This window comes from Tachysurus vachellii, chromosome 10, assembly GCF_030014155.1.
Source record: "Tachysurus vachellii isolate PV-2020 chromosome 10, HZAU_Pvac_v1, whole genome shotgun sequence".
Classification (NCBI taxonomy): Eukaryota; Metazoa; Chordata; class Actinopteri; order Siluriformes; family Bagridae; genus Tachysurus; species Tachysurus vachellii.
The window spans coordinates 19561457-19579880 of NC_083469.1; the positions used below are offsets into that span (position 1 = coordinate 19561457).

The following is an 18424-nucleotide window of genomic DNA, read 5'->3' on the forward strand; positions in this document are numbered from 1 at the left end:
TTAAACTAAATGACAGGTTCTTGCCACTTATACTATATAATCTATTGTTCGAGCAAAGTACTGATGCTCATTGCTCTTTACCTTATCCATCAACAGAAAGGGACAATCATCTTTTGGCGAGGTGAACATTCTCAACACTGCAGTGGTAGTTTATTGGGGCTGGTATGAGTATATCAGGCATAAGAATGCTGCTTTGAATTTTAAACACAGTATGTACACAGTGTGTATTAAACACACTTGACTTAGAGGTGTACAGAAGCCTCCCCCCCCCCCCACTCATGTACCATATGCAAGAATCATCCTGAGTCTTTCCTGAGTGTCCCTTTCTGTCCACAGGATGCTGTTTGGGGAGTCAACCCTGCACCATGCACTAACAATAGTGCCATATAAGAATAGTCCCAATTTTATTATTTTGTTTTTAATAAATGTAAATATTTTTGTGTACTGTATTGCTGTTTCACTGCTCATGTTTACCCCTTTAAATGTAGCTGACCATTAACACCCAATAAGTCCATTCAGTAGAAAATGTGGACATTCAGAAGGTTGAAATGGGCCACAGATCTAAAGGGTCGCCTGAAAAACTCCAAATTATTGCTGAAACGTTCAAGCATGTTTTCCAACCTAAAAAAAAAAGTGTAGGTCTTTTTAAATGGACATGACATAACACACACAGAGTTTAACAAATGTACTGTTCATAAATAAAATACAATCAACACAAAAACTGAATGGACAAGTTGCCATTACAGGCCAATGCTGTGGAAGCAAGATTTCAACAATTACATGTCACACATACGGTGTTTGGTGCCAAAGGTTTTCGTGCATTTTACAGCAGGAACTTCAATGATGATTGGATGAAACAGATGCTGATACCTTAGTATCTCACAATCTAAACTCAGCCAGAAATTTTGTATAAAGCTTGATTGTTGTAATAGTAACAAACCAAACTATATGTTCAGATCATCATCAAAAATTGAGATCCAGAAATGGAAGGTAAACACTTTGAAATCTCTTGTCGGTGAACCCCTTTGAAATCCCACCCCCACCAGCACAACCACATCTGATAAGGTCGAAGATAAAATAGTTTTATTTGGAGTCTCATAGTAAAGGTATGCCTCAACTTGCAAGACAACTGTTGGCAGTATGTACAACATACCTGTAATTTCCATGGAATGGAATAAAAGCACAATATTTCATACACACTCTTTCAAATGAAACCAAAACATTCCCTATAGGCAGGCAAGTTTCACGGGGAAAGTTATTCCATCAAGACAATGACATTGAAGAGTATACAGTGCCACATACTACATACTGAAAGGAACAAACATACATGTAATAAAAAAAACTGCTTTTGAACTACGCGTTAACATTCAACTTCTGGAGGGAAGTTTACCTGTATTAAAAAGTTGTCCTCTTTTGGCGAAGCAGGTTAAAAATCCAAGTTCAGAAACTATGAAGTCGGGACTATGGAAACGTCGAGGCCAGCTACTTCCACTTATAATCTCAGGCAAAAAACAACACATTAACAAAATACAGCCTCAACATTCCATTAAATAAAGAAATTCAGCAACAGATATTTGTCAAAAAAAGGGGGAGAACACCAGTCTTCCACACCAGGATCATACAGCTAACATACCCTTGTGTTCTTTTAAAAAGCACCATTGTATATCTCAAGGAAAATTAGAAATATTATAAATGTAGAATATTCTTTCTTTTTATGAAACGCCTATTTTCCATTTTCTATCTCCTAGCTTATTTGGGAAACAATGGTATGTCGCTTTACATTACTTGCTGCTTGACTACTTGAGGAGGCTGAAAAATATTGCAGTCTTAAAACTGCCAAGCTGCCACGCCTTGGAGGGAAAATGATGCTTTGCTTGATCCACGCGCAAAGTGCCCTCGGTGTTGAGAGATAAAAGGCTGAAACTTTTTGAGCCTTTCTCAAGACACTCCCCAGGTTGCTGAACACACAGGAGAAAAGAGAGGAGGGAACAGGTTGTGGGTGAGGGTGAGAATGAAAGGGGCAAAGATAGAGGAGAGAGTCCGATAGGCAGGATGGATGCATCTAGCTGGGCTCCACGCGCAACTTCTTCCTGGTAGGCGGCTCTTCAGGCTCGGACTCGGAGCTGGAATCGGAACCACCGTCGAAGGCTGACACGGCACTGCCTTTAGGATTGGTGTACAAGCTGCTGTCTGATGAGTAGCTGGCCTGCAGCTGCGTGTTCCCCTTGGCCTTCTCTAGAGCACGAACTGATGTGGGTAAAAAAACAAATATACAAACACACAAACAGACAGAAAATATAAGGCATTTTCATTTTTAACTTAAAGCTATTTTGAACTTTTAGAGTGTTTAGACAAAATATCAGACTTTTTATTTCTTATTCCCTTCCTCTAGTTACTTTTGCTCTCGCTAATCACATGATGGTTAGACACGACACCTGAAGTACCTGCAATTGCTGCTCATAATAAGGAACAGTGCAGCTGAACGCACTCTGAGCGGAGTGCCGAGTGCCGATGAGCTCTCACACAAACGATTGACTTGTTTTATCTGATTGACAGGGAGAACGCAAAGCGATGCATCCCAGACACTCTCTTGGACTACTGGCTACAAATGGCTGTGACACTGTGAGGATTCATTTAGAAAAACACTATTTTCAAAGACTCAATCAAGGGTTTTTCTGTTCCTTAACAGGAAATGTTGGAAAAACTAACATAGAAATCAACATTCCAGTTAAAATAACTTTGTTTATTGACTTAGAATATGATCATGTCACCCAAGTAGCTCCTCACCTCTTGATTTTCTGAGCTACTGAAAGCAGTCACGTATGAAATAACCCCCAAAAGACTTTTATAAATTGCCGGATCTGGAGGGAATGTGGTAGCTCAGTTGTTAAGGTGTTGGACTACTGATTGGAAGGTCGTGGGTTTGAATCTCACTTCTCAACTGCCACTGCTGTGCCCCTGATCAAAGCCCTTAACCCTCAATTGCTCAGCTGTATAAATGAGATATATTTAAGTCGCTCTGCAACTTACAAGGCAAGAGAATCTGCCAAATGCCATAAATGTAAATGTAAGCCCATTAAAAAAAAAACTGAAAATGGACCAGAGAGGATCAGTCAGGTACCAAGTAAAACATTTGCAACCAACAAAATAAATGTTAAACAACTTCCACACTTTATTCTGAGCTGTTATATTAAATCGATGGGGGGGGAACGGTCCTTTTTCCTATAACAGCATGCCTCATAGTACATTATTCCCTACTTGTACAGAGCCATTCAGATAATGACAGTCTTTTAATCAGCCACTTTCAATATTCAATAATCTTGCTGTGTTCAGTTCTGGCTTGTTTTAGGGGTTCAACTACTTGTTTTAGTAAGAGAAAAGGTGGTCAGTGGTGATCATGCTGACTAATGAATGCAGTCTATGACTGCCAATATTACTAAGGAGAAAGGTTTAGCATGGAGGGAAAATAGCCCAGAATATTTAAACTAAATTATTTGCGTATTTAAGTAAAGGAAATGGCTAAACGGCTAAGACTTGTGACCCGGTGTTTTCTTAATAATAAGCAAACCCTTCAATCAAAGAGAGTACAGTCCTGCCTTGTTGGCTCACAATACAGATGTTTGTCCACGGGTCAAATAGACAGATAAATTTGGCACAAGTTAAGTGAAAGTAATTGCAGCTGAATGTATTTTTCTGAGCAAGGCCGGTACTGATGTAGCAATTAAACCCTTAATCTTGGTGTAGCTGTAGATGTAATGTTTGTTTATTTAAATTTTTAGCATCAAGGCGATTTATATGGTAAACACTAGACCTAGTGAAGACGACCTGCTTATGTCTTGATTGTCATTTCATACAATTTATTATTTTTATAATAATTTGTATTTCTTCTGCCACTTGTTATTGTTATATAAGGTTATGATCTAAGGTCAGAAGTCAAGTCTGTAAATGTGGTAGCTTAGAGGTTAAGGTGTTTGACTACTGATCGGAAGGTTCTGAGTTCAAATCCCAGGTCCACCAAGCTGCCACTGCTAGGCCCCTGAGCAAGGCTCTTAACCCTCATTTACTCTGTTGTATAAAATTAAATAAAAATGTATGTCGCTCTGGATAAGTGCATCTGCAAATGTAAATGTAATACTAGGGCTTTTCACATTGCACTTAACCCTGGGGTATCGTCATTCTAAACACTACGTTTAACCAAGGGTTAGGAAAAGTTTGAGAGTTTAAGTGGGATTAGCACTGCTTTTGTGGCACCAAATGGGTACAGTGTCACAGCTAGATGTTTAACAGAGCATCAGTCTGCATGATGCAGAACATCACGGACGTGTGCGCCATAGCGAGCGGGAAATACACGACAAATTACTGACAAATGGGCAGAAGTTGGATATCAGCTAATTAACTACAGGACAAACTACATAACTGTTTAAAAGATTAGAAAGCTGTGAAAGATATCGATGCATGCTCAGGTGCAAAGCGGCAAACCTGTCCTTTTATTACTTTAAAATGTGAGGAAAAGACGTTATTTGAAATTATTTAATTATGACACCAGAAATATACAAATAAAAAGGTTAACGCAGCGTTTAGGAATATACAGTGTGAAACAAGTATAAAATGCTTTCAAACTCACACTTACCCTGCTGCTCCAGCAAAGCATTCTGTTTCTTCAGGTCATCGATGTCCTGTTGGTGCGTGTGGTTCTTGCGGCGCATATACTGGATATATTCTGTGGCTTTGTCTAAAATCTGAGCTCGGGATGCCTGTTTGACAAAGTGCTGTCACACATCTGAATCATGACAAGGAGGTTCCATCATGAACAAGATAACAATACTAATCATTTGACCTCTAAAGGTTGGAACACTTGTATTAGAAGCTTTAAAAGAGCTTTAAAATGAAAAGCCAAATACATAAATGATGCAATCATATATGCCAGCTACACCTATCAGCCATAACATTAAAACCACTGCCAGATGAAGGGAACAGAAGGTGACAATCTCGTTAGACAGAAACTGTGTGACTTGAAAAGGGACAAATTGTGATTGTTAGACAACTGGGTCAATGCTTCTCCAAAGCAGCAGGTCTTGTGGAATGTTCCTGCTATGCAGAGGTTGGTAAAATGTGCACCATAGCGAATGTGCATCAAAGAAAGACAAAAGCGAGAAAGAACCAGCAGCAGGGTCATGATGCACGTGTGGAATGAAGGCTAGCCCGTCTGATCCGATGCCATAGATGAGCTACTGTAGCACCAATTACTGAATGCTGGGTATGACAGAAAAGTGTCGGAACACACAGTGCATCAGAGTGAACAGTCAAAGTTGTCATACCCTTGTCCACTGCTGAAAACATCTACAAAGTGCATCAGAACTGGACCATGAGGCAGTGGAAGAAGGTGCCCTGGTCTGATGAATAACATTTACTTTAAATCATGTGGATGGCTGAGTGTGAATACATCTCTTAACTGGAGAAGAGATAATACCAGGATGCACTATAGGAAGAAGTCATGACAGAAGATGAAAAGAAGTAGAATAATGCTTTGGGCAATAGTATGCTGGGAAACCTTGAGTCTTGGTATTCATGTGGATGACACGTACAACCTTCCTTTGCATTGTTGCAGACCAAGTACAACGCTTCAGGACAATGGTATTCCCGAACAGCAGTGGCCTCTTTCAGCATTATAATGCTTCCTGCCACACTGCAAATATTGTTCAGGAATGAGTTGAAGAACATGACATATGTGACAAGGTGCTGACTTGGCCTCCAAATTCCCCAGATCTAAATGTGATCAAGAATCAGTGGGATGTGCTGGACAAACCAGTTTGGTACATGGATGCTCCACCTCACAACTTACAGGACTTAAAGGTTCTGCTGCTGATGTCTTAGTGCCTTGAAAGGTCTCAGCTGTTTTAGATGCACAAGGGGGAGTTACACAATTACAGACATGTGGCTTTAATGTTACGGCTGATCGGGGTGTGTGTGTGTGGCTTAATTTACTACAGTACTCAATCATTAATGCATAAACAATAAATAAATGACTTCAGATAAAATTCAAGAGTATAAATGGTTTTGCATTCAAAAGAATGTGTGGCGGTCTGGGAATCTGATGTGAAACTGGTGTAATTTTCTTCTTTCTATTATTCTGAAAATTACACAGCTCTAAAATTTGTTTTTCTTTTTCACAGATTTCGAGCAGAAACAAAGTACTGCATTTTAAAGAGGTCACCTTCAGAAGTGGGTAAAAAAAGACTTGAAAATGCAAATACATTTCTGTGGCATTCAATAATAAAATTGAGATCAAATATTACAGACAGAAAATCAACTATTTTTTTCAGTCCCGTTTTCCCAGTCCACCATACAACTGTAATCAGTAAAGGCACAATACATTTTGCATTTGATATTGAACTCAAATAAATGACTGACTGAGAAACGTCCTCCAACCTTCTCTCCTTGTAAAGAAGGCACAGAGTCACGTAAACTGTGAAAGCTGTCTTTGATGTGGTCCCTGCGTTTGCGCTCCAGTGCGTTGTGGTGTGCCCGTTTGTCTGCCTGCAGTTTAAATAAAATAGCCCGTGTTCTTATACAGACACAAAATAAGTATCATTACCAACAGCAAACTACAGTTCCACTAACGAGGAAGACTGCCCAAGGACTATGATTGAAATGACCTTTTGTGAATTTAATTGTCACTATGTAATCAAGTGATTTAGCAAAGAACAACGCAAACAGGCTGTGTATTGATACTGTTTCTCACAGACGTCATTATTCTAGTTTTATTACTTAAAAAATTCTCTATCAGGCCATTATTAAAAATATTCTTGTTTGCCGTAACCCGACCGACCCTGTCAATTTAGGACTGACTCAATTATTTATTTATTTTTTGCTTTAAGTCCGACCGACTTGCCGGTTGTAAATTTGCGTTAAGACCAACCATTTTTTATTTACTCTTCAAACAACTAATACAAAAGCAATAAAATAATATTAAACCGCTTTAACTTGGCACGAAGTTCTGGAAAAACTGTTCCCAGCATCAAAATGAGGTTTGCAATGATGCGCCCGAACACACAGGTTAAAGACCCAGTCAGTGACGTCACGATATGCTAATTTGTTTAAATTCATACCTACATAATCACCATCACCAAAATTGTACTTCTTTTTTTACATTGAAACTTGAAAAAAAAATATACACCTACCTACCGAACCTTTTTTTTTTTTTTACTGTTACTGCAAACCAAAATATTTTTAAGGACGGCCTCATTGACATCCTGATAAACTGTTAAACTGATAAACTTTTCCGTAGACTGTATCAAATTTGATTTGGAGCGGCTTATTAAACAATTCAAAACATAATGAAAACAGGATTTTGCAATCAATATCATGCATCATGATGTGATTTTCCCCATGTTAGTCAGATCTACTGCAGCCTCAGATCACTGTTACTGGTTGACGGGAGGGGAACTCGATGTGAACTTTTTTCCATCTCGAGGTTCAGCTTTTTGTGCAACGTGTAATGCGTTTCTGCTTGAAACATAAAAAGTGGGTATTTGAGTTACTGTGAGCTTCCTGTTAGTTCAAACTCATTAGCTGCTTGGAAAATTGTACGAATAAGCAGGTTTTTGAATAAAGAATTATAAGGTTCTGTAGCCTATTTATCATGCAGCAATTTTCTGTTTCTATTTCTGTTCAACCCAAGGGACTCTGGGGAACAAGGCAGTGGATGCCATGGATGGGGTGCCAAGCTCTCGCAAGGCGCACACACTCGCTTGCTCAAACACACACACTACAAGAGATGTCAATCAGCCTACAATGCAGGTCTAAGGGAGGGTTTACTGAAGTACAGTACACCCTTAAAAGATGCAAACAAGCTAACAATTAAGTCACAGTGCCCCCTTGCAGTTAATATTTGGGCTAATTTAATACATTTGAAAACACACATGCTCACACAGATGGACCTTTCTGTGTCTTTTTTGCTCAATTTACTTCCATAATGGCATAATGGAGCAGAATTACAAAAACTTAATTACATATCAGGATTATTTACTATTGTAAACACAGGGCTACTATTGTAAACATGATAAACAGATCGATAGCCATATTTATACGTTTGAAATCTATAGGTTCATTTTAGCATTCCAGGTGCTAAACATCAAACAAGCATTGTAGACACATCAAATGAACTAAGCCCATCTAAAACAGCCCACAAGCAAACCTTACTCAGACCAGTACGTCCATTTTGTGGTCCACTTAATGTTTGCTTTATGTCTACAGAACATGCCATCCATACATAGCAGTTTTCTGTCATGTCTTGGACAGAAAACAATTGCAAAATGTAATAAAGGCTGCTGCAATATCTTGTTGGCTTGTCAACCAACATTTGATGTCTACAGTATAAGCATTGAGCATATACTATAACCCACACCTGTTGACTTTAACGAGGACGTATTAGACGACGAGACGCTGTGGATTAAATTGTACAACGTTTGAGCCAAAGTTCGGCATCAAGTATCTGAATGGTGAAAAAGAACGATGTAAAAACAGTCATGCTTTCAGCCTGAGGTAGCAGGGTATCAGGGTGAAAAGCTAACAGCCCTGAGGTAAAACACTCCCAGCATAATGTCCTGGTGATGTAAAGGCAAACATGGACATACTACAGTGCAAATAAGCATTCAATATGAACAAACATCTGACTATATTATGGTGTATAGTCACTATACCATGAGACCGTGTTTACATGCCCTGGGGGCGGGGCTCAGGAGCTCTAGAAAGCATTTCATTGGATGAACAAGTGCAGGAAAACTAGCACATGTTAAATCATCAAAAAAAAAGAACGAAAAAAGATTGTTTAATAAAATAAAAACTCCTGAATTATTTTCTCTGTGGATATACTAGTGTTCTAGTCTCTATAAGACGGTGTAGAAAAGGCTCTGAAACGCTATTTGGGTTTAGAGATACAGTAAAAATGAAGGATTTGACTGTAATAATTAAACATATGGGGATGCATTTATTTATTAAATTACATTTATAATCTATGTGCGTCCTGATTTATCAGATATCTGTCTCTGTGCCGTCATATTTTTTAGTACTTAGCGGTGCTATTTACGAAGCCGATGTTATTTATTTATTTATTTAAGGGAAAGTTGGAATAATGAATTGTATGAAAAGTATGAATTGCTGCAATACAAAGATCTGATGGCTGCAGTGGACATGCTTTCTACAGAAATATTTGAGACTAGTGAAGCCCAGGAAGGTAATCGAGCTAAAGGCCACATGAGGACGACAGCGACAGCAGCAGCAGTTGGAGCTCAGGAGTTAGCAAAGCGGCTACATACCACTGGGTGAAATCTCGACGACTCTTCCTGTGTAAAAACAAAAATAAAAAAAACGAGTTTACTGAGAGTCAGAAAGCCAGCATTCCGTATACAAATCAAATGTATATTATATAGCCAGTTAAAAATATCGAACTTAATGAGAAACCGCATTCAAAACATCGCTTGCTAGCTATTAGCTATTAGCTGCTAGCTAACCCGGTAGCTTTCAGGGTAGCTAGCTGCTGAGATATTGACTGTAGCACGCGCATGATCCGTTACATCAATAATCAAGACCGTTAAACAGCTCGTGAAGAGCGATGTGACGTACATCACTGTCGACTTCGATGTCGTCGTTATCACTCATTCTCTGTACTCGACGAAAATAGCACTTATATTCCGGGCAGACTCCAAACACCACAGCTCCACTGTGAGACAAGAGCGACTCGCGTAGACGTGAAACACGTGACTGAACGACGACGCAAAACGCGCGCATGCTCGGTCGCGCGATGGCGTCAAAGGTTCTTAAAGGAACCGAGTCTCTGGCACGAGAGGAGACCAAAGATCGAACTAGATGTCATGGGAAAGAGATCACAGATACAATAAAGGGTGGTGGGGAAAAAAAAACAAAACATAAATGAAATATAATGCGTTTGCTACGAGTTTTATGTGTGTTCATTAAGTCATGACTAAAGTGGCTTAGTAAGGCGAGATAATGAGATAATGAAGCCATGGCAACAAGATAAGTAAGGTGTAGGAATAAGATCATTGTTTTATTATCAAGTTCTTTTATGGCTAATGCTGTGCTCTTTAATTTTGAAAAAAATATGCAGAGAAATATAAAGAAAATGCAGTAATATGAAATAGCTATCCACAAAGGGCAGGTGTGCGTGCAGGTTTTCATTCCAACCAAGCAGAAGCCACACCAGAGTCTATTAAAAGCCAAGAACAACCGATTAAACAGGTGGAGTCAGGTGTGGCTTCTGCTTGGTTGGAATGAAAACCTGCACCCACACCGGCCCTTTGTGGATAAGATTGGACACCACTGATTTACAGCATTTGGAAGACACCTTTATCCCGAGCGACTTACATTATCTCATTTTTTTTCATGTACAACTGAGCAATTGAGGGTTAAGGGCCTTGCTTAGGGGCCCAACTGTGGCAGCTTGGTCGACCTGGGCTCCAACTCACAACCTTCTGATTGGTAGCCTGACACCTTAACCACTAGGCTACCACACATCTTCTGTGTCAAACAGTAAGCAATTTAAATTGAACTAATCATTCATTCATTCATCTTCTACCGCTTATCCGAACTACCTCGGGTGACGGGGAGCCTGTGCCTATCTCAGGCGTCATCAGGCATCAAGGCAGGATACACCCTGGACGGAGTGCCAACCCATCGCAGGGCACACACACACTCATTCACTCACGCAATCACACACTAGGGACAATTTTCCAGAGATACCAATCAACCTACCATGCATGTCTTTGGCCCGGGGGAGGAAACCGGAGTACCCGGAGGAAACCCCAGAGGCACGGGGAGAACATGCAAACTCCACACACACAAGGCGGAGGCGGGAATCGAACCCCCAACCCTGGAGGTGTGAGGCGAACGTGCTAACCACTAAGCCACCGTGCCCCCCAATTGAACTAATCATTTATTTTTAAACTTTCTTACACTATTTGATTACTGAATTTGACTCACTTCTGAAGTGATATAATTACATCTATGACATCTATTTTCTATCGAAAATGAGTCTGACTGCTAAAATCTTTCAGTTCGTGACCGTAGTACATAACATTTTTGGGGTTTTATGATTTGGATAACCCTCTGGTCAGAATGTTATTGCAGCTACTTTGGAAATAGATTCAAATTTGCCACCATACGAAGTATGAGATGTAGTGAAATGCTTTTTGGACAGTGTGCTATAATAGAATAGAAAAACAGCTTCACAGCCCCATACACAGCAAGCTATGATGCATTGTGTGTCATTAACTTATTATGACATCATACATGACAACATTAGACTCTGTTTCAGGACAAATGTATTAAAATATTCACTATTGTCACATTCTGATCTGCACCAAAACAGAGAAGAATGTTATATTTGTTCTACTGAGTACTTTTAGATATCTAGAACAACAATAAAACTTGCTAATTCTATCTAATCTTATCCTACCGGGAGCATTATGCTTCTGGTGATATGGCCCTGAGGTTCAGTGTAGTAAACAAGCCCCTTGACAACCACTAATTCTTAATTCTGTAGCAGGAGAGAAACTGACACATAATAATTAAAAAAAGAGCAAAGTCATAAGAAAAAGTTATGCTGTTCCTTTGAACCATGCATGTGTAGAAAGCAGCTCAGGGACAAGCTGGACTAGAGCCTTCCATGGGAAAAATCAGAAAAAAGAAGACACATGATGGCACACTAATGCTATTTACAATTTAGGCCATTGTATAGCACATCATCCTCCTCCTCAGCTCGTATATAAGCCATCAGCATGATGCTCTCAGTTCTCAGATGCATGTTCCAGAGTCTTTTTTTGCCTTTAGCATGAAGGATGTCACCTTTATCAGATGACCAGATTGAAATGATGAACAGAATATGTATAGTTGCAATCCTTGGTGCTGATGTTAGCACCCAAAAAAGAAAAACAATACACATTTAGCAGTAGAGGTGTACACAGTGCAGTCTTACTGTTTTTGCAGGTCGAAGCTGCTTGATGAAACAACAGCAAAATGATTGTGAAATTAACAGTTCAAATACCTTCAGGGGACGTTGTATTATAAAAAGCTGCTGCTCTTTTCTTCTGTCATTTTCTTGTAACCTTCTCTATTCTCTCACATGCTAAAGTCATTAAATAAGTAGCTATGTATAATGTAGTTCATTTTCTTCAGCAAACCACTGCTCATTCAAATTAAAACAGAATACTGAGTGGGTAGAATAATGAACATATTTGCTCAGATTTCTTAAATCACAACCAAAACCAGACCAATAATTCCATCTAAAACTCTGCCTATAAACAAGTAGCCATCAGATTCTTTAGAATTCGCCTCAGGCACCCAAAAGTAAAATAAACGTAATATCCAAATGCATTTTGTATCTACAAAGAGCGTTATAAGTCTTCTGTTTCCCTTTCTGTATTTCTTATACTAAAAGAACTCCAAGGCTCCCAGATTAAAACTGTAAGGTAAATTTCCATTACAGCAGGTCTGAGGACTTGAAGAACCATCCCACCCTCATACCACCACAGTGTTGCTGTAATTATAAAAAGTCTAATAACCTTTTCTTTTTTTACATCGTCTACATTTTACCCGCAGTAATCACAGTCAAATGGCTTTTACAAGGGCATTTGGTCACAGCAAATATATCCCCAAATCAAGCTTAAATACAGTGGAGTCGGCTTGATCGAAAAGGTTCCACTTTTGAGAGCAGAAAGTGCAGAGGAACGATGATGGACCATTTAGGCTTTGAGCTGAAACTGAATCGTTAACTTAGTAGTTGTGAATGTTGCAGCCAGGAAGTGTGCAAGCGTGACGCAGTTCGTTAAAAAAGGTGGTGAAATGGTCAGGCAGTTACAGAAGCATGTGTGTTTAACAGATCAGACAGATTACTTAATGTCATCCCATCGTTTTGCCAGCAGATGGCGACAAAGGATTCTTGGATTTTTATTTATTTATTCATTACAATTTCTTTTACAGTCAGTGACCTGCATTTATGAGTACTGTGTGCATATTTACAAACCTCTTCACACAGTTAGCACAACAACGGTCTATGTGGACTGAAGCACCTTTCACTGACTTGCATTATGCAAAAGCATTAAATAACCTCAGCTTTCAAACTTCATGAATTCTTATATCATTCAAACTCACCATTCAACAAAACTAAACGTATCTACCGAACATTTTTCACGTTTTCATTCTGTTTTAAAAACTAATCAATATAACTAAAAAAGACCAACAAATGTTCTTTATTATTATAAAAATATATTTATTTAAAGTTTTAATAAAATAAATAAACCAATAGACTAAAATAGCTAATAATAAAGTATATTAACTAATTAAGTAAGTACATTATTAATATATTAATATATAAGTGTAACTGAAATGTATTAAAGTGTATGTGTTACAAATGGAAACATAAAATAATAATAATAATAATAATAATAATAATAATAATAATAATCTCCATCATCATCATCATCCTCGTTGTGACGTGAGGTCGCGAGCTTCCTGAACCTGTCCATCTTTGACGTCATCTGCGTGTTTGTTGTTGTATAATTGTTTATTTATATTTAAACTGGCTCCATAGTGATAGTTTAAATTAAAACACTGCTTGTTCGCCGATAAACATCGTCTCGATTATCAGCACTCTACAACTTCTGACACAACTGAACTCTACAACTTCTGACACAACTGAACTCTACATCTTCCGAAGACACGATGGCTGTAAGAGGATTTCTACCGGACCTGAAGAGCTGGACTGTAGGTGAGATCGCTCGTGCTGCGGGTCTCGTCGCTTTCTCTGCCGGTGCGGGTTACTGCATTTACCGCAGCCTACGGAGAGAAAGAGCTCCTCCGGACCGCACTCAGCCTTCTCACGGTAGGAGGAGCTTTATCCTACCATGTGACTTTAATGTTTCACTGGTTTTACAATAAATCCTGTTGATGTTACAGTGTTACAGTCTAATGTTATGTAGCTCACAAGCGACCTCGTCTATGTAGACAATTAGCCTCATGCTAGTTATCGTGCTAGCGAACTTGGCTACTTGTTTAAATTAAACTATAAAATCCTTACAATTGGCTCAACAAGTTATTTTATTTCCGTTATGAATTATTTTATGTATTTCATATCATATCTACTTGTCTGTTTTCTGTAGTTATTACACAATTTATTGGTAAATATAATCGTTAGCCTAATGTTAGCTAACCTGCTAGCGACCTTAGCGGTCAGTTTAAATTACATACTAAAATCCTGAAAGGAGTTGATGAACGTAGCTCACGAGACTTTAGTTTATTTCCTATACAATTCACAGGGTTTTTAACGTTTAAGCATTAATAGGAAACTTTGATATTGTGTAGTTAAGTTGTAATTCTCATTCACATAAAACTCAATGCAGAGCCTGTGGACGTGCTGAGGGAATCATTGGATACTCCCTCTCTCCTCCAGGTATGTATCAGGTCAATAGTAACATTTTAACACTGTTTGAAACGTGTAGGCCACGTTTGTCTAAGTGTGTGTGTGTGTGTGTGTGTGTGTGTGCGTCAAGGTCGTTGAGCCAATTCTGCAACTGCCGCCCACCGAACCTCAAGACGAACCTTCAGCCGTCATTCTGGTAAACAAATCTTTAATTTATTTGCTAAAGCAGATCACTGGATTTTACCAGGTTGCATTTTCTGTAAAGGATGTTAGTATGAATCTGCTATGATAAGCAGCTCTTATGATCTTCGTGCTCTACATATCACAGCCGCTCGATGCTGGTGAACCGAACAGCGCTTGCTGCGATGTTCGGTTCGTGTCTGCAGATTCCTCATCCTCCCAGTCTGAGGTATTCTACAGTTCTGCAGCTGAGATACAAACACACAAACACCCTTCGCTACAAGTTTTAATGTCTAGTTTTGTTTCACTATTTCTAGCCAGTGGACATCAGGAGAGTCATCCCCGGAATGATAAGGGGTCCAGAGAGTCGGCTCTGCGGGCTCGAAACCGTAGAGACGCACCACTCGATTCACAAAGTAAACTTTTCCTTTATGGAATGAAGAATATTGAACAAATTAATATTTAGTAATAAAAATTGACATTTTTGATTTGACATGATTTTTAGAAGAGCACATTTGTGGTCATAGATCATGAATTTGGTCTAATTGACATTTGCAGGGATTCCCTTATTATACCAGATACGAGGAGAGATTCCCTGTCATTCAGCTAAGTGATTATTCATTGTGGCATCAAAAAATGTTATTAATTGCAGTGACTAAATTGAGTTTGTGTGTTTTAAGGTTGTTGAGCCACATCTTCATTTGCTGCCCAACGAACAACAAGAAGACCCATCAGCTGTTCTTCTGGTAACCAAAGCTTTCGTTTATTTACTAAACCCACTCACTGGATTTTACAAGGTTCTTTTTACTGAACAGAATATCAGTATGAACCTGCTATGATCAGAAGCACTTATGATCTTCCTGCTATAATTTTCACAGCCACTCGATGCTGGTGAGCTGATCAGCGCTTGCCGAAACATTCAGTTCCTCTCTGCAGACACCTCCATCTCCCAGTCTGAGGTATTCTACAGTGTAGCAGCTATGATACAAACACACAAACACTCTTCTTTACAAGTTCTAATGTTTAGTTTTGTTTCTCTATCTCTAGTCAGTGAACATCAGGACATACCTCTTGTGGATGATAAGGGGCCCAGAGTGTCGTCTTTGCTGGTTTACAACCACAAAGACACAATCCATCAATCACATGGTAATCGCAGACCTAAGTACTCTGATGAAGAGAATTGACCTTGATGCATTTTAGATACGCACCTTTGTGAAATAGATCTTGAGTTTCGGCTGTTTGTCATTTGCAGGGATTCCCTTATCATACCACCACAGAGGATTGTTTCACTGGCATACAGGTAAGGGCTTATTTGTTGTGGCATCACAAAACTTTTGTTAATTGCAGTGATTAATTGTGTTCATTTTAAATTGTTCTCTTCAGGTTGAATCTGGGAGGGTTACAGAATTTATTTCCTGTAACCGAGTGGAGACCGACATCATCGTGCCAGGTTTTTATTATGTGGTAAGTTTATTGCACTTTCATAAAATGTGTATTGTTGTTAGTAACTTTTTGAATTTGTCTGCAGTGTCAATTTTTTTTTATTCAACAGCAAACCATTAAACAGGTGACCTGCACTTACCTGTTTGTGGGTAAAGATGGGCAAATGGACACCTCCACTTGGGAGAAGGAAGAGGTTCCCGTTCCATATGCGGTAATTCCATGTTTCACACCTGATGTGTATCTACATTTGCTGCTATTCACCTGAACGGGAGGCTGTAAAATCTACTGTGCAAGTTTTAACGATTCATTGATTTGGCTTGCAGGAGAGTGACGAGAGCTTTAACCCAGAGGAGATGGAGGTGCCCTTTATTTGGTATGAAACTCTTCACTGTTTAATGGTGTAATGTTGTATTGTGTGTTTAACATACACTAAGTATTTACATGTCCTGTTTCTTAGCTGCCATCTTTCAGACAGAGGGGTTACTGATGTCGGCCTGAAGCTGCCCGCTCTCCGTGAGGCGTTCGCTGTGAGTAAAACCTTTTTCCGGCTGCTGTTATTGCGCAGGTAAAGTCCACTCGGCTTTAATTTATATTGTGTGCTGTCTCATGTTCAGACCCTGCTTGCCAGCATCCACAACCAGAACTACCTGTTCCTGGTGGGAAAGAAGATCGTCATGCGTCTGGCAGCGGCTAACATCCAGGTGACTTAAGGATGATGAAAGAGCGATTCGTTTTAGTGACGAAAATACTTTGTTACTCAGCCAATTGAAAACCATAGCCAGTGAGTCACAGACATGTTTTGTTTGTTTTAACAGGACGTGGTTGGGGTGAAGTTGGCCTACGAGGCCTTGATTCGATTCCTGAGGACGCCTTCTCATCAGGATTCGATTGAGGCAGAGATCTCCTCCTGTGTAAGCTAATAATTGCCTGTGTGAAGTGACATGTTTAAATATAGTAGATTTGTATAATATAGTAAACAGGACTCTAATATGTAATGCTAATTTCTTTTTGTAACTCTTCTCCTCTGTGCAGGTCCCCCACTACAACTTCCTGGATGTTTTTTTTGAGCTGATTCTGTTCCGCCATTTCAGAAGTGGCTCAACACTTGAGACAGTAAGTGACTGATCAGGAGATGTATAAATGATGTTGAATGTAAATTCAGAAGATGTAACCTTTAACCCTGATAGGACATGGCATTAATGAAGCTTGTTGATTTCCTTTCCTAAAGTTTAATGGAGGATTCTTGGAGCGCCTGCTCGAGCTCATCAGCATGTGGGATGTGGACGTGTGGGAGCCTGCAGCAGAGCTGTACTTCACAGTGCTTATCGTAAGTGTTTGAATATCTTCTGATGCCACGATACACAAATTCTCAGGATTGTATCTTAAACTCAGTGACGCTGTGTTGGATGTGTGTGTGTGTGTGTAATTTGTCAACAGGATCACCTAACACAGCTTGCTGAAGTACTGTTCTCTCAGCCTCTGGAGCTGTACAGTGACCCAGCAGCCTTAGCCACCACGGTTCAGCATCTTCTCAAGAAGCACGTCCAGCAGATGATGGACACTTTGGAGAAGCTCTGAGCAATGTCTTTTGTTTATCGCTTTATATTTTCTTCTTCTGATTCGTTTTATGTTCGTTCTTTTCCCTCACTTCTTTCCCTACATTGCTCAAGCTCTCCACAGGTAAGTATGAATTCATTTTATTTCTATTTTTGATTAAGATTTTAAAAATCACTTTTCTTTCCTATAGGTTTGTACAGTCAACCCCAGGACTGAAGACGGGCTTAACCCTAGGATCCCTCATCCCTTAATAATTATCCCATATTAATCTATCCCTCTATTCCTGTCCCACTCCCCTATTCCTATAGATACTAAATAGGTTAATAGATTTTTTTGTAAATAAACTTATTGTTATATAGTGCTTATATTATTTAATAAATGTTTACATTTGTTTCTATTACAGTCTAATTCTGATTATTTTTTATTCATCACATGATATACATATATAATTTTCCTTTTAAAAGCACAACACAAAATGAATGTTTCATTCATCTAAAGATCATTTTTAAAAACAAATTCAGAACCTTTAAATGATTTACTAAAACGTGAGAAATGACAAATAACAAAATTCAGATATTTATACTCTTGGATCATTTGTGTGATGGCCCCAAACTGTGGAACAATATTTAACGTTTAAAGAATTGCATAATTGTAAATTATTTTGCTATTGATATGTAGGAATTACAGAACTTTGTATGTCTTATGCATATATTAGCCTATAGTATTAACAATAGGTTGTTTTTTCATCAAGTTGGTTGTTACACAAAGCCAGAACTCAAGTTTAACAGCAGTTCTTATAAGAATCTCTTA

The 18424-nt window shown here is 39.0% G+C and overlaps 1 protein-coding gene across 8 annotated transcripts; it reads right to left on the reverse strand.

The window, feature by feature from the left end:
* Window positions 1-1061: 1061 nt before the first annotated feature.
* Window positions 1062-9776, reverse strand: LOC132852755 (protein max). 8 transcript variants are annotated; one of them, XM_060880167.1, is made up of 5 exons: window positions 9625-9776; window positions 9318-9344; window positions 6430-6537; window positions 4631-4754; window positions 1062-2247 (listed from the first exon to the last, which is right to left on the reverse strand). In XM_060880167.1, the coding sequence occupies exons 1-5, from the start codon at window positions 9658-9660 to the stop codon at window positions 2063-2065; spliced, it is 480 nt and encodes a 159-aa protein (XP_060736150.1). In that variant the 5' UTR covers window positions 9661-9776; the 3' UTR covers window positions 1062-2062. The 8 variants fall into 8 exon arrangements, with proteins under 8 accessions (XP_060736150.1, XP_060736149.1, XP_060736148.1 ...); XM_060880166.1 differs by having other exon boundaries at window positions 4625-4754; XM_060880165.1 differs by having other exon boundaries at window positions 4631-4769.
* Window positions 9777-18424: the final 8648 nt, after the last annotated feature.

Excerpts from the sequence above, each read along its gene's own strand:
- LOC132852755 (XM_060880159.1), bottom strand. The coding sequence starts at position 9,660 with ATGAGTGATAACGACGACATCGAAGTCGACAGTGAT. Across the intron at positions 9,345-9,624 it reads ACATCGAAGTCGACAGTGAT|GAAGAGTCGTCGAGATTTCA; the intron begins GTACGTCACATC and ends GTTTTTACACAG. Across the intron at positions 4,770-6,411 it reads AGGTTGGAGGACGTTTCTCA|CACTTTGTCAAACAGGCATC; the intron begins GTCAGTCATTTA and ends GATGTGTGACAG.